The 16694-nt window shown below is 40.0% G+C and overlaps 1 protein-coding gene across 6 annotated transcripts in view; it reads right to left on the bottom strand.

Moving 5' to 3' along the window:
• Positions 1-16694, bottom strand: part of ST3GAL3 (ST3 beta-galactoside alpha-2,3-sialyltransferase 3) — a 190788-nt gene that overhangs the window by 148977 nt on the left and 25117 nt on the right. The window contains exons 2-3 of one of the 6 annotated variants that reach the window (XM_075508602.1): positions 2266-2313; positions 94-267 (exon numbers count right to left, since the gene is read on the bottom strand). The exons of 2 other annotated variants lie outside the window; for them this stretch is intronic. In XM_075508602.1, coding sequence (XP_075364717.1) covers positions 94-267; positions 2266-2313 — 222 coding nt within the window. The remainder of the gene's footprint in view (positions 1-93; positions 268-2265; positions 2314-16694) is intronic. 3 more of the 6 variants (XM_075508603.1, XM_075508604.1, XM_075508605.1) reach the window with 3 other exon arrangements.

The following is a 16694-nucleotide window of genomic DNA, read 5'->3' as shown; positions in this document are numbered from 1 at the left end:
CAGGGAGACTATTATTCACAGCTCTTTAATTCTGACTAATAAAGACAAAGGTATTTTTATGTTTCAAAGTATGTAACTTTAGTCCCTTCTTACCCCAACCTGAAACATCACCTACTAGGAATGGCTGGGCCTGGAGCTGCCATTGTTTCTTTGGGTTCTTTCTGGGCTCTGTCTTTTCCTGGGTCTGCAGCAAGGTGAGATGGGATGGACAGCGGAAGCACAATAGCCACAGTTTTTCTCTCTCTCCTTCCTGTTCAACAAGGAAAGCTATCCCTCAGTTGGACAGACATCACACATCTTGACATATTATTACACATATCAGTTCAGAGCAAGTTAAACTTTGCAGCACAGTGAAGGCAAAGTACTAAATATGAAAGCAATATACATAGAGCTCTCTTAGACATTTCTGAGCCTCCCTTCTCAAATATATGAGTTTTCTTCATATTTCTTCAATGAAGAAATTCAACCTTGTTGCAGTGGAAGGGTTTACAAAAGATCAAATTTTACTGTCTTACTCCTAACCAATCCACGCTTGAGTTGCAATATAAGCAGAACAAAGACCAGTGCTTTTAAAACAGACTCAGACAGTCCGTTGGCTTACATTAGCTTGTCTCCCACCCTCCATATTAACAGAACTCCAAAAGACACAGAGCAGTTGAATTATTTTTTGTAACTAAGTTTACCACCCTATTGGTAGTATCGTAACACAACATTTAAGATTAACTCCATAGATACCCTGCACTGGAAGCTATCCATAGGGTTAACTGTGTTCACATCAGTTAGAAGCCAAAATAGTATTAGGGAAAAAAAATATCCGTACTAGGCAATATTTAAAAGTTTTACTCCAGGACCAGTTCTGGTCTTAGCTGTACCAACATCAATCCAGCATAACTCCAGTGTAGGTACGCTGATTCAGACATACTCAGCTGTAATCAAAGTATTTCCCTGAATTTTACTCACACATTTTGTATCTCAAGCTTACGCAACTTCCTCCCTACTTTTGCAGACTAAAGAAACCATCACCCAATACAGGAGGAGGCAGGCAACAACACACTTCAGCTATGACTGATATTAATTAGTAGAAGGGAGTTAATAGAGGGTCTCTTCCCCCCATAAACACAACAACATACCCACTCTGCACTCAGCACCCTAGAGATACTCCCACATCAGACCATGCACCCACAATAGATCCATTTCCAGACGCAAGTTTTAGAGAAGATGCAGGGAGAGCAGAAAGCATTTGTGGTGGTGTAAACAAAGCAAGTTACTACCACTAGCTCGGAGGTTAGTAAATCGGAAATCTGTGTTCAAGCTTTGCTGTTAGTGTCAGGCAGCAGGCTCTCTTTGAAACTGTGCAGGCAGAAGACAGGTGCTATGTTGGAAGGCAGCATGTTCCCCCTACCAACCTAAGAGGAAAGGCTAGTAAGCAAGATAAAATACAAAACCTTCACTTGGTTATCTTTTCATTTCTGCAAGACAGTAAATACGCCCATCTTTTAAGTGTTAAGGGGTTTTAAGTTATAAAAGTAATTCTTAGCCTTTCCCTTGCACTTCATATATTATACATACATTGTAAACTGAATTTCATCAAGTATCATGCTCGCTATGCTGTGCCTTGGCTACAGCTCACGAATTACACATAGCCAAATGGATAGTTACTGGTTTCATGAAGTGCCCCCCCAAACACAAAAGAATTTTTAATTTCTGGTTCAGTTTAATTGAAGGTCGTGCTGGGGTTCCAAAGGAAATTAGATTGGACAGGATTTGCCCTGGGGTTCGATAATGCCGGTCAATCTCCACCCAAAAAAAAGAAAAGTTTCCAGCCCTATTTGTTTAGCTACGACTTTCGCCTTCTCCTTCCTGGAAGCATTCCTGATGTCTTTCCCCAAATAACTCAACTGTTTGTTTAGCTGAGAAACTCTCCTAGTAGCATGGAACAGTTTTTCTTCAGCTGGTGGGTGACATCATCTTAATGCCTTTCACATGAGAAAAGAAGCACAAACCACATCACTAACACATGTAACGTGTCCAGGTCATCTGCCTTGCTGGGTAGTGGAAGGGGTCCCACATGTTAATCCTCATGTCACACTAAGACCCCTAATACTTCTCCTACACTTAGGAAAGGACCTATTTAACCGCTTTGGCTAGATGGTTGATTCCCACAAAAGTCTAACTCGGTGACCTGCCTCCCAACATGGCTACCATGTCCAATTAAGTAGAAGCCTTGTCATGAGGTGGGAGATAGAGAAGAAGGCAATGTTGTACCTGAGCCTATTGTATGTCCAACGGAGTCAAAGGAAAGAACCACTGAATCTGTAACACAAGAGTACAAGTTCATTTTCCCCTTTTTCTTAGCACCATTTCTTGCTGTAACATTTTCTTGTTATTTTGCTTAAATAACTCCTTATGCTCCCTTCTGCCAGGAAGCAGAACAACTTCTTCACCAGCCAGACAAAACAACAGGCATCTAGCAAAGGCAGAACACTGGAGTATGCAACAAATCACGATGTCATTACCCAACGAAGTAGCTACAATTTATTGAAAATAATTTCATTTTATGCCTAATAAGCTTGGTTGACCTTACCAAAACTGAATCATAATATGCTTTTGACTGCTCGACTGGAGAGCTTTTTCTCATCAGATGTATTATCAATATTTTGTCCCCACTTAGGGGACTCGCCTGTTACTATCAGCTCTTCCCTGACACTGTTTGCTAAGCCAAGTATTTTGTGCTCCTTCCAGTTCTCGCCATGTTTTCCATGTCTTTACTCACACTAGTGGCTCCCCAGCTGAATGCATTTCAATTTATCAATATCCTTCACCTTTGTACTATGTGCAGCACATGTGCCAAGTATCAAGAAAACATAACCTCTCTACTTGATACCCTTTTATTTTGCCAACTGGGGATCACAATAGCACTTTTATCCGTGATCGCAGTGACAACTCTTGCTCACCAGTTAATGCCCAGTACTTTTAGTCACAGTTTCATACGATGGGGCACATTTTGCTTCAATTGTGGTTTACAGTTCCTAGTTTTTATACACGCAACTTGACATTTGGCCACATTGCACTTAGCTCACCCCATGATCCAGATCGCTTTATTAGTCATTCATTTTCTTCATATACCACTCTCCCAGCCTAGAACCTATTTGCAAAATCTATCAGTAATAATTTGATATTCTGTTCCAAGTGGAGCTGCAATATGGTACCACGCTCAATGGTGGGGGGGTTTTCCAGCTTTATTCTTACTTGAGGCAAACCAACAGTTATTTTGGTAGTAAGCCCCCGGTTTGCCATCCATTTTGATGACAATCCTAACTGAAGGAGAAAGTCTACCGAATTCTACTCCCCCACCAGTGGAGCAAAATTGGGCCCAGAACTTAAAGACAACTTGTCAACAGGTAAAACACAGCAAAGAACAAACCACCATGATAGGATTAATAATTTTACGAAATGAGAAGCTTTAAACTGACCCAGCAATAGCAGACCTGCCTTTCATCTTCAGCTAAATGAATAGATTGAATCCCTTAAAGTTTCTCTTTGTAACTCAGATGTGATAAACTGATCCCACATCCTTTGCAGCACCACAGCAGCTGCCTCGGTGCAAACCCTCAGCACAAGGCAAAAAGCCTAAGCACAATCAGATTTAGTGTGCTGAAAAGGTTAAGCTCCTGCTGCATCACCTTACCTTTGGGCAGGCTACAATTGTAGACATTGACAGTTACCACATCTCAGCTGACAAGAACTTGACATAGGACCGAGCCCTTGGTTCTTCTATACTGTACATCATCCTCATGCTTATTTTCCAATTCTTACAAATTCAATAAGAAAGTGCTAATTTAAAAAATAAACATAGTAAAACTGTTCATTTAACTGGATTTAAAACAATTTAAAAAAGCAGGTCTGTGCTGTCCCAGATCCAACACTACAGTAGTAACATTTATAAAAAAAAAAAAAAAAAGAGAGAGAGAAAGATATTACTAGTCTCAAAACTTATTCCAATAAAAATAAAAATCCATCTGGACTTAACAACTGTATTTCCTCTTTTGGGAATAAAATTCAGACATCTTTATATTATTCTAAATAGCAAGGGGTTTAATTCATTTTAACTGCGTTAAATTCATCTGCCATCAATTAATTCTGAAGTATCTCTGTGGGGTTCTACTTTTAAAAAACTGTTGAGATTTTTATCAACATAAAGTATTACTTTGTAGTTAATGCCAAAATTTAAGTGTTGTTCATTTTCCTGCAATATATTTTGCATTCAAACACTGCACATGAAATACTAGGACTTATCTAAGAATGGCTGAAAAGCATTGCAAGCACCAAATTAATACCATTATTGCAGCCCACAAAAATAGTATAATGTTTCACTCCCTTAACTGAGAACATTATCTTCCTCATATAAACAAAAAAAATTACAAGCAGAGTAAGCATGTGAGCTCCCTTTTCCAATTCAGTCCTCCATGTGACTATAAGTTTCACAGTTTCAACATCAAATTCACTGTGAATAACCTCTATTACAGTTAATTCCCCCTCTGCCCCCCCAAGTAACTTCACAAACCATGGGTCTTTATTAAAACACTGTGTTTATTTCTGGCATTAACAGCTCAAAAGGGAAGAAGCTATAAACTTGAAAAAGGCTGAGAAGATAATCACGTGTCACCTTTCTTCCACCCAGACAGCTATTTGCATTCAGCCAAATTCAGAGCTACAGGTTATTTTTGTCAGAAGCTGATGGAGATAAGCATTTCTTTGAAACAAGCCAGAATTATTTGCAAATACACCCAGTCTGGCTTCCATGAACATAAGAAGAAAAGTTTCTTTGCTTCTAGCTTCAAATCTCTTCTAGTCATTGCTCAGTTCAAAATCCTCCCAGCTTTCTAGACTTTTTTTTTTTTTTTTTTTTTTGCAGAGACAAAGTGGCTGCTCAGTCTGTGCCCAGTGCCTCCCCCCAAGCCCCTGAGTCCATGCTATCGTTCAGAGGCAATTATCAAAGGCTCTATCTTTCAAAACTTAATAAGACGCAATGTAAAACATAGCCACTTACATGGGCCCTTGCTTTAGGTGCCATGAATTGTTTATGTCTGAAGGAGCATTCCCTAACCTTTCAGCTACCTACTTCCATAAACCAGCTTAAATGTTTTTTCTCCTGCCTTCTTAGCTGAAGAGCAGCCTTCATTCCCAAATCATGAAATCTGACACCCAATAACTTGCCAACACGCACAGCTTAAGGCTGCACACACCACAATGCCAGCCTTTTACATCTGTTTTCATGTTAGCTACAATCATTTTTTCAGTGGCTACAGCAGTTCAAAAAAGAAAAGAAAAAAACCCCCAAGATACAGCAAAATCCAAATGCAATTCTGGATCTGATCCAATCCATCAGAAGAAGCAAAGGCAGCAGAAACCCTCACTCATTTAGAAGGCACTCAGTGCCAGGAATAACAATGGCTGAGACTTCACCAGCCAGACTGCAAAGATGCTTTGGGTCACTTTGTGTCAACTTTGGGTCAAAGTTGCATTGGGACCTATGCTCTGGGTCACTTTCCCCTCCCGCCCACCATCCAGCTACAGCATCAAAAATGGGACCAACACACCAATCTGCTCCATCATCCCCCCCAAAACCAGTGCTCTGCAGGGCTCTGTGCTCCATCACAGCCCTTTTGGAGTGTGGAGGAGTGCCGTATGAGACCCCTCTTCCAGGAGAGCTCACTGCTATGGAACAAACACAAGGATCCCCTCTGGTTCAGGAACCAGGAGCTCCAAGACAGACTGTGCAGAGAGACTCAATACTGCTCTGGGAACACATTTAAACTCTCTTCCAACAAATCTCCATACTGGACATAGAGCTGAACTTGCCTTTGAAAGAACACAACTGGATTTGCACAGTTCTGTCCTGAAGTAAAAAAATCCTGCAAATCCGAGGTGGCTACATTTGTTGCTGCACTTACACCACAGTCCAGATAAGCCACCCAGGTACGAGGATCGGGTGGCTTTCAAGGCAAGGGATGCACTTCCAGTGTCACTGACCCCTTATCTCTTCACACGCACACACCCCTTTCCACTCCACTGTCCCCCATCTTAGGTCTCCTCCAAATCCTTCCTCCTGTTTGTTTGGTTAACCATGAGCTTTCTCAGGGCCTGGATAACTCCGCACCACACTCTCCTGTCCCCAACACAGGCAAATTAAATTACTCATCTTGCTGCATGTATTGTGCACCTTAGGCCTAAGCATTTCTGGACACCAGATAGCTATTTAACTGCTATTCCTTACAGATTACAATATCTTTTCCACTATTCTAGCCTCTGAACAGAAATGAAAATTTGGGTCTTCATAAAGAAGCGATGATCCTGACCAACAAACTGCAGATTAGTAGGCGACAGAGAGAAACAAGGCCATGTTGGAAAACCATCTTAAGTTTCATACTCCAAGAAAGAGATATGGACACCATAAGATAAACATTTAATATCATGCATGGGTACTGCACTCGAGAGATGTGTGGAAACAGCTCTTAGAGCCCAGTTGTGTCAAGTTCCTGAAATCATGTAAGAGCAAATACTTGAATCAACTTCCAGTGCAAATACTATCCTTGCTTTGACTTCATCATTGATGAAAATGCAAGGTACAAACTGAAAACAAGCAGTAGCAACACAGAATGAGAACAGTAAATATAATGCACATTTAATCACGAGCTGTATATAACCTGTATGTTTACTTAAGTGCTGTTTCAGAATTTCAGTTAAGACTTTTTACAGTAAGTCCCTCTGAGAAGCCACTAACTTTTTTTGCTTTTTACAGATTCTTCCTGCAAGGATTGGTAGATATTTGTCTCATCCTATTGGAAACCAAAGAAGCTGAACCAGTAACTTCTCTTACCCTTTTTCTCTCTTTTTTTTTTTTTTTTTTAAAAAACAAAACCAGACTTTAGCAATAAACCAACCTCCACGGCAGGGGGGGGGCAGGGGGGGGGGGGGGGCGGGGATCAGTAAAAAAAATGATTGCGTGCTGCTTTGGAAGTGGTCCTGAGAAACCACAAACCATCAGTCCCACAGGAGTTATAAGAGTTTAATAATAAAGGCTTAACACAGCCTCGATACCACATACCATTACAGTAATACGCTCCACAGACCAAGCCAAACAGGGAATACAATAATATATTGCAACATAAGGCTGTAATTTGGCACATCCTCATACAGAGACTCAAGCTCTGAGGTCTGCATTGCTTTCTTGTATGCATGATCCCTGTTAAGTTTCTCATTCCATACCCCTGCTCTCCAGATACTCCAATGGACTCCTACAGAACTGCAACCTATATTTAATAACATTTAATGTAATTTCTACCTCCAGAGCTTGATCAGAGACCAGATATCCTGCAGAGCTCCATCACCTGGACTGGGGACAGCAATTGCAGTAACAACATTAAAGAATAAAATTTTGATTCAGAGTCAAAATGAAAAGAAAGATTTTAGGTGCTGCTTTTTTACTGCAGAATTAGAAGACCATCCATAAAGAAAAGACAGCTGTCATTCAGCTGTCTCCCTTTTTCAGCTGAGTACTGAAAAGGATAGGATCAAACACCCCAATAGCCATCAAAATTTATTTTATTTTGGGGATCAATATTCTATAACATGACGTATACCAGAAAAGGAACACTTAATGCACAAAACTCTTCATAACTTAGTGATGAAAAGGCCAGTAATAACAAAAACTATCCTTATGTTTCATCTAGTCAGAAAATGAAGCTCACAAAAGCAGTGCCACTCTCAGAAAACATGCTACTGGCGGGATTCATTTGGCAAGAAGATCTGTCTCAGAACATCCCCTGCCCCAAAGAAAAAAATACTTGGCAAAAAACCCACTCTTAGCATGACTACCCAACATTCTGGATAATTCTTATACCCAAGAAATTGAAGGGAACTAAATAATTTCAGTTCTGTTTCACAGAGATCTCGCTTAGATACCTAAGGCATGAACATCCTTTCTCAGATTTGGTAAAACACAAGAACAACTACCTGCACTTATAAATTATTTGACAGGGCATCCTTCACTTCCTAATGCCTTTTTTTTACTTGCTGAAGACAGATTATTAGGGAAGGGCTAAGTAATTTATTCAGTCTAATGATAAATGCCACCCTACTAATTTATTAAGTATCCTACTTTTGCATTAATGTTGTGTTCCCCACTGCTTGGTTTATTCCGCTTTACTAAGCTCTTTCTTCTATAGTACAACTGATTTTCCTACTTCCCCGCCTTTTTCTGAACACAGTGAGATGGCTCTGTGTTAAGAGCACTGGTCACTACAAGAACATTTGCTGTACCACAGCCTCAAGGATGCTCCGAGTTACTCATACGCTTTATTCAAAGCTCAAGGCACTAATTATGACATCCCCTACGCACCACTTCACACAGCCTCAGTGAAGGTCAAAGGAAACATATATAAGACCACTCTTACTAGTCATCTCAGCTCCTATATACATACTCTGTGAAAAACAATCAGTAGTGTTCCCATGCTTAGACGCCACAAGAAGTTACAATCTCAAGTGTATTGTTTGAGCAGCGTTATTCTAACATTTTCAATATCTAAGATGAGGAATATATAAAGACGACACACACAGAGCACAGGCACACTTCCTAATCACAGATGTGCAAGCTACAGTAAATACCGACTGCAAGTTTTGGCAAGCAAACCATGTGAAGAGTTTCAGTCCAGTGCTGTCTGCAACTGATAGGAGACCCAGGTTCAAAGTTTAAACCTTTTTCCTTTATGGGAAGGGAAAAGTCACTCAGCAACAGGACACATCTTCAGCAACAGGAAACATCTGATTGTAAAGAACACTTCCAATAAACTCCGGATTTTCTACTTTAATAAATGGTCTTAAAACAAGGCTGCACTACAGTGTTTCTGCTGCACTAAACTGGAATGCCCGTCCTGTGTGCCACCTGGCTGCGTTTGTATCGGTAGGGAGGTGTGGGAAGGGGCTGGTGCTTGTTTCATATAATGTGCCTGCGGGGGAAGATTCACCCTCATTTGAGAATGCGCATCATTGTGAAATATCATAAGAATGGAAAAAAATCGTTCTGATCTAAATATTAATTCACTTATGCACTGTACAAAGTTGAAAACTTTCTGCGCTGTTGCTCTAGCCAGCATCTCTTTAAATACTACCCTCATTTATACAGTACTAACTTTTTAAGCATACAGTACTAAAGTAGGCCACACAGGTTCTCTCTCCATTTCTGTGGCTGACCCAACAACATACCTTTCTTTAATCGACAAATTACTTCACGGCCAAGCTTAGAGTTGAGCCCAAATGCCTTGACCACCCGCTCTGCCCGGACATCAGATCCCTTTTTTGTTTCAGCTTGGAGCCAGCCGGTTTCCACACCGAGAAACCGGACACAGAGCGATGAGGCTCACGCACAAGCTCTGCCCCAGGGAGCACAGACACAACTGGTTGGGAGCTCGTCTCTGCAAACTCACGGCCAAACTAAAGCACAGGCAATATGGGTAATCTTGTCATAACCTGTGCAACCCTGAACAAGTCCTTCGATGAAATTGTTTCTCATCTGTAAAAATAAACAATCTGCTTTTTTCCAAAGACCCTTGGAAAAAAGGCTTGAGCGCTCAGAATGCATACAGTGAAGTATTATCACTTGCCTTAATAATTTTATGTGGCATCAAGATCTACTGGTTACATTGTAAATGCAAAGTAATTCTCTATCAGCTCTCAATTTCCTGTCACTTAACTGAAACTACAACTCTCCTAGTGATACAGAACTTGAAAGATGTAGCAATATTTCTTTAATGAATTTTTACGAATTTCATGGAACTTAACCAACTTTTACACTTGCTATTGTGCGCATCACTCCTTTTCCGTCAGGACATTCGTAATGAAGTGGCAAATCAACTAAGCAAGAAACAACACTCATGTTGCGAACAGATGTATTTTTAAAATCTGCTGAGCATGCCAATTTTCTTTATTCTGCAATGAATGAACTGAATGAAAAGATGTGGTGTCCTGCGCCAGCTGGCAAATGCTTCAGAAGGATATTATATTACTATTGTCTTCAGCAGTGCCCAAACAACTGTTTGGTAGCAGGAAGGGCTGGTATGTTCTGCTATTTATTTCGTATAAAGATCAGTAATTATTTGGATCTACTACATAACTTCGCAGTGCCGTGAACAACGCAACTCTGGGCACAAGGACAACGTGGTGCTTCGCTCTGAGCATTCGGTATGTGCAGCTCCTCGGTGTCCGTCACGGCTCCCTATTCCAGGGGAAGGCCAGCACCGGCCTCTTAGGTTGCTCTTTCCGAAGAGATGGACAAACAATCCCCAAATGCAAAGGAGAAGGGGAGACCAGGGTGCTGCAGAAGTTCAATGAAAATATACTTGGCTTCGAGGAACACAACTGTAGAGAAGGTACGGATCTACCGTAAAGCCACACAAACAAACAGGACAAATTGTACCAATAAAGCTGGTATCTGAGAGCTTTTTCTCTTGACAGAGAGAAAGCCTTTAATTAATCCCAGGCAGATTCTCATGAAGCTCATGTCCTCCTAAGCCAAGTCTCATATTTTGGTTTCAATTATTATTGTAGCACTAAGTCAGTCATACACCCAAATTCCATAGTGGAACATGCAATAAATTACGAAACAGTAAAAACTCTCTCTTCTAAGCTTACAATTCATGTGGCAAGACAGAAAATGGATATTGGCAGTTGGGACTCACACAGGAACAAATGTGAAAACGTGGGTCAGTAAGATAGTACCAGCTCAGTTCAAGAACATTTTCTTGAGCATCAGTGGTAGTACCAGTCTTTAATCAAAGCAATATGAAGTGAAACCATATTTTGTTTCTGAATAAAATATTCACTCTTTTAATCAAGAAATACAGTATTTGTGCACTCAAATGTAAAGCACTTGCTTTAGGTTCAGAATACGTACCTTCTGAATGTACATCTCCAGCTAATACTTCAAAGTTATGAACTCTTTTAACACATTTATTTTTAAAAGGGTCACTCCTAGTGTTTCCTAGATAATCTCAGTAACAAAACACTGCAGCTATCTTTATAATTAAAATTAACAGCAAACTTGTACATTGGATATATCAGGGGCACAGGGGAAATTGTATTTAGACTTACCTGTGTATGACTATTGGATCTAACTATTCAGAATATTTAGAGGATAGACCAATTTAACCACTGACATGACTTAAGACAGAAAACTACTGAATCAACAGTAAATCTTGTTATTCTGTGTGAAATGTGTCTAATAATTATTAGTATAGCCATTACTTACTTCAAACAAGAATACTGGACGGGAGGGTTACAGATCACAACTAATTTTTTTTTTTTTTTTTTTTTTTTAATTAAAGCACCTAACAACACTCATTTGGATATAAACCCTTGAAAATACTCCAATACGCCATTTACAAACTAAGGGCCAGACTCAACATAATATTTTGGTGATGCAAAAGAGATGTAACCAAAAATTAATTGGCCAATGCTCTCTGGTTGCTTTCAATCACACTTCAAAAGGTGCAAATTATTCTTAAAGTGTTTTTTAAAGTAATTTTAACCGAATAATACTTATTTATCTCAATCATTAGAAAAATGTAAATAGCATACTCCCTTCAGTTTTCTTGGTTAGTGCTCACGCATGTAATTTTCACATAACTTTTGGAATACCAAGTAATTTCCATATCAAAAACCCCTGAACACTTTAAAACATTATCACTCTTTACTAGCAGCTTGAAACTACAAAGAAAGCAAAATACTCTTAAATTTGTCCTTAAAAAAAGTTCAGTTTCAAACTAAAGAGAAATATGCTAAAATTTCTTGATCAGGTTATCGCACAGCACTGGCACAAGGAAAATTAATTCCGTATTTTCATAGTGCAAACAAAATATATATTGTTACCTTAAATATTATAAAATACAAAGCATTCATAAATAGAAATAAATTCCTTTACTCTTGTATTTTTATTAAATACGGACATGGGCTTTTAACCTGAACAAAGCACAGTCTAAGAACTGTATTAGTGACAGCATCTTAAACTTACATATACTCACCCAACTCCCAACTGTCAGAGAGCTCTGGAAGGCTGCTGCATATTATCTTTGTTTTACATAAATAAAGATACCTACATGCAATTAATGGCAATTAGGACAACAACTATTTTAATAGCCTGGTCTTGTTTTTATGCCTACTGAAGCCACTCAACCATTTTTCTCTCCCTCTCCCCGGTATAGAAAAAACTTTTTCTGCGTGTTGACTTTTTGAAGCTAGCTCTCAGAAACCTCTCCTTCCTCAAAAGCAGAAATATAAATACTTCCATCAGGAAACTCGCATTCTTGAGTTTGTTTGAAAATTATCTACTACTTAGGCTATTAAGCCAGTGGTCAAAAGCCTCCCAAAATCTTAAAGCACACAGCATCTGGCCCAGCTGCCAGAATAACTGCCAACAAGTTCATATCTACAGCTTTATAGTGGCGCTTCTCATCTCTCCCGTGTCTGCCCAGAACACAAACAAACGACAGGAAGGATTAAAGTAAAAGAAAAGCGTATGAGCATAAAACATCTCCTGAATACAAGTGCTTTATAGGCATCTTCTCTAGAAAATAGCAACGTTCTACTTTCTTTTGCATTACAAGGACCCAGACCATTTATTAACATGAAAGGTGATACTGAACAGAAAGTCTGTTGGATCCATTTTTCACTTACGTTTTTTGCAGTTTGGGGTTTTTTGTTTGGTTTTTAACAGCATTGCCACAAGCGATTCCAAAATCTGAAGAGGTTTCTGGCCCATCAATTCCTAAAATTCATTAAGTTTCCAAAACATGCACTAAAATTTGGCTTTGAGAGGTCCTACATGGTACATGACTTTATAGGTAGTAGATATACACAGAGAGATAACGAGCGCATGTTCAAAGCCAAATGTCTTGAAAAGCACCTTGTGTGCTTTCAGCTTGCCTTTACCTTCCAGCCACACTAACTCGTCTACAAAGGGCATTACATCTATGCAAAAGCCTTGCATCATCCTAAACCAAACACACACTGACACATGCAAATATGAAATAAAGATGTTCCAGAAGTCATGTGTGCATTCTAGAAGGATGTCAAAAACAAATGCTATTCTGTTCCCAGAGTATCTGACTATGAAAGCTCCCATACTCAGAGGAAAACACAAACAAACAAAAAGCACCCAAAATAAAAAACCAAAACCACAGTAACTTTGAACAGTGCATATATAGATTCTCATTTCCGATTATTTTCTTTTACAGAAATGTTTGATTTGAAGAAAAAAAGATTGGTTCATCAAAACATAAGATAAATAACCTAGAGATGGACTAAATCCTGTCAGCAGCACCTCATTTCCATGTGCAGAAATTGCAGGACAATGAAAAACTTATTCAAATAGCAGCAGTAGAAGAAGCGGAAGTTGATCATCATACCACCCAGCCCCGGACAAATACAGCTGGAGACAATCTAAAGAAAAAGTGTTCTTCCTATCACACCACATACAAGAATACAATGCATCCCTTTAAATTAGCACTTGGCAGAGAAACAAGCCAGTGAGAAAACAAACTTCAAGGCATCCAGAAGGTTAAGTACTAGGAAACATTGATTCCAGTCTAGGATCAATGGAATTAAACTGCTGAGCACCTCACTAAACTGTTTCACAAAGCAAGCAAGCCTTCTTTAAAAGAGTAACTCATAGTGTAGTTTCCAAGTCAGCGGTGGCTAAAAGCACAACCAAGCTGCCACTCCCCCAAGGGGGGAAAGGACTAAAAAAAGAGGCCAGTCTCACCCCCAGCTACAAGAACATTTACTGTGCAAGGATAAATTACATTGAAAAGATCCTTGTCTGTCAGAAATGAAGCTTACAGTGATACAAAGCTCTTGTGCAAAACTGAAATAGGCAATATATTACCAGACAACTGCATGCAGATGAGCAGCGTGGCCAGGCTCATCTGCTATACTGCGTCTGAAAATCTTGGGTGACCTTATTTGGGAAAGCCACAAAGTCTCTTGCACGTTTGCAACAAGCAAACATAATAGATAACATCATTATTATTATATGCTGGAACAATATTGAAGGAAAGAAACTAAAATTTTACAAGTTCAGTAGAAAGGTAATTATTGATGCAATTCCTTCTGTTCGGTCACACGCATTCACACACATTTTTCTCAGATCTGCCACAATGCACTGTGCAGTGATCTACGTTACTCAGTTATGCCTCTGAAACACCCATATGAGTGGCCACGTAGACTTTCAGAGGACTTGCAGGGCCTCTGGAAAACAAAACAAAACAAAACAACCCACCTCAAAAACAGAAAGCAAAACACAACCCAGATCACTACACTTTAATCAAAGTATCAAGACAAGGGAACAGCTTGCTTAAAAACAGTAATCCAGCATCCAGCAGTACCAGTATCACTGAAACATCAAATGGTTTTGATGAAGATCATGTGAAACAGCCAACTCTATTTCACCAAAAGCTGGAACTTCAGACATTGAGAGCTGCCAAGAGCAACTCCCATTCTTAAATTAATTCAATTTCCACAAAGAAAACCCACTGTGATCTCAGAAAGACAAACCTTCCACAGTGCTCCACGACAGACCCCATTACTTATTAGCATTTCCAGCCACCTGCTGAAGTATGCTCCCAGCCAGGATTTCACGGGCTCAGTGGGATTCACAAATTTTAGAGTTTCGCCATTTCTGGATTACTCCACTAGCAGAACTCCTTATAAAAGGCAACAGTCATTTTATTAACCTTATTCTAAAACAGCTGCCTCATCTAACACAACTTCATTTGACTGGCAAAAAAACCCAACAGCTTGACGTTGGCAGGTCTGGGATCAATTCAGAAATGGAAAATGGCCTCTTCTTGGTTTGTGACAAGCCATCAACCTAGGCAACTTTTTGGCCATAAATTTGACTGTGAAATTGCCTGCACAACTGAACAGATGACAGAGAAAGAGAGGAGACGATTAAGTGAAGTGAGCCAGCAATGAGTAGGGCATTCTACGAATAAAGAATATTGCACAAGCCTGAGACACCGGTTCACAAAACACAAAGGACTGCTGGTCATTCAGAGAATGCAAACTGTATGTTTCCAAATGGCTTAAGCCGTGGGTTTTTAAAGTCAGGGTTTGGCTGTGGGGGAAGGGGTTCTTTTGGTTTTGTGAGGTTTTTAACCTTTAATAAGAGAGCATCTTTCTCAGGCTGGATAACCTTGACATTCTTTCTAAACCATACTAAAACAAACATGCCCGCTAATTCTCCCAAACCAAATCAAGTAACGGCAACACTAACCATAATAGATGCTATTCAACACGATACACAAACCCGAGCATCTCAAGGCCAAGGACTCCATATGGAGAAACGCGAGCCAAAAGCAGGATTTAGGGCCAACTTCAAAATTGCACATATGGAAGAGAACTGCAACCACCTTAAGATCCTCACTGCATCCAAGCAGGCAGTTATCACCAGCTCCAGGCCCACAGACACTTGAGAGAAGGAAATGAGATTTATCAGTTGCACCAGACCACTTTCCCACAGCTGGTTTTAATTAAGCTAATTTGGTGGTAGTGACTAACAGCAAGCAGAGCCTTCTCAAATCACTTTGCAAGTATTTTTGCCAGCACTTCACCATCTGTGCTGACCAGGAATACTGGATACTCACTAGGATGTTATTCTGCAATTCTGTCTGAGGTACAGCATTTCAGAGTGGTGTATCCACTCGCCTTAAATATCAGCTGGTACAGCCATTGCTTACAGGTAACAGGAGCCACAGCTTACAGGTAACTGGGTGTGGGGAGATGATGCAGAACTTGAAGAAAGGTATCAGACAAACTCCACTGAGAAAACCAAAGGCAGCTAGATCACTTGCCAGAATCCCATTATACCTTGGCCATAATCATGCTACATTAAACTTATTAATGACCACGTGGATACTGAAAAGATTTTGGAGCTGTAAGAAACAGAACAGCCTATATAATTCCTAGGCTAGTTATGCAGTCAACTCCTCTAGGACAGTTTTTCTTTTGTGGATACATACAGCATAGGATAGCTTTACTATGAAGAAATGCTTTGGGTTACACCATGATCCCAGAACAATCCAGGGCACGGCTAGACTGTCCAAATTTAAGCCCCATTTCCAGGCACACAAAAGGGGATGGAAATGGGTCTAGCAAGGGAGTCATTTTAACGACATCTAACTAGATGGAAGTTTTTCTAAGATAAATCTGTGTCCAGCAATCAGAATCAGAGAGACTAATGGCATCAGTACCAGCATTGGTACATAAGACTGGCACACATAAGGAACAGATGTATCAGTAAATATAAGTTAAGAACATGCCAAAAGAAAGTATAGCCTTCTGCAGGAAACTTTAGCACTTACCCAGACCTGGCCCATCTGGTTCACTCAAGATATGAATTTCAGATACAAAACCCTCTAGTTCAGATTAAAACATGTGACCTAGCCAGCTCACCACAAATGCAGGCTGAGTTATTAATGCTACTGATGCTCAAGCCAGGGAAGACACAGAACCAAGCCTTAAGTCACAACCAAGGCAAATGGCAGGATCGTAAGTCTGGGCTTCAGGAGAGCAGAATTCAGCCTACTCAGGGATTTGCTTCAGAGAAACCCATAGGATATGGCCCTGGAGAGAAGACAGGT

Source organism: Mycteria americana, chromosome 7 (assembly GCF_035582795.1).
Source record: "Mycteria americana isolate JAX WOST 10 ecotype Jacksonville Zoo and Gardens chromosome 7, USCA_MyAme_1.0, whole genome shotgun sequence".
Taxonomy (NCBI): Eukaryota; Metazoa; Chordata; class Aves; order Ciconiiformes; family Ciconiidae; genus Mycteria; species Mycteria americana.
The sequence above is the reverse complement of the archived record's forward strand: the minus strand, read 5'-3'. Positions and strand labels throughout refer to the sequence as shown.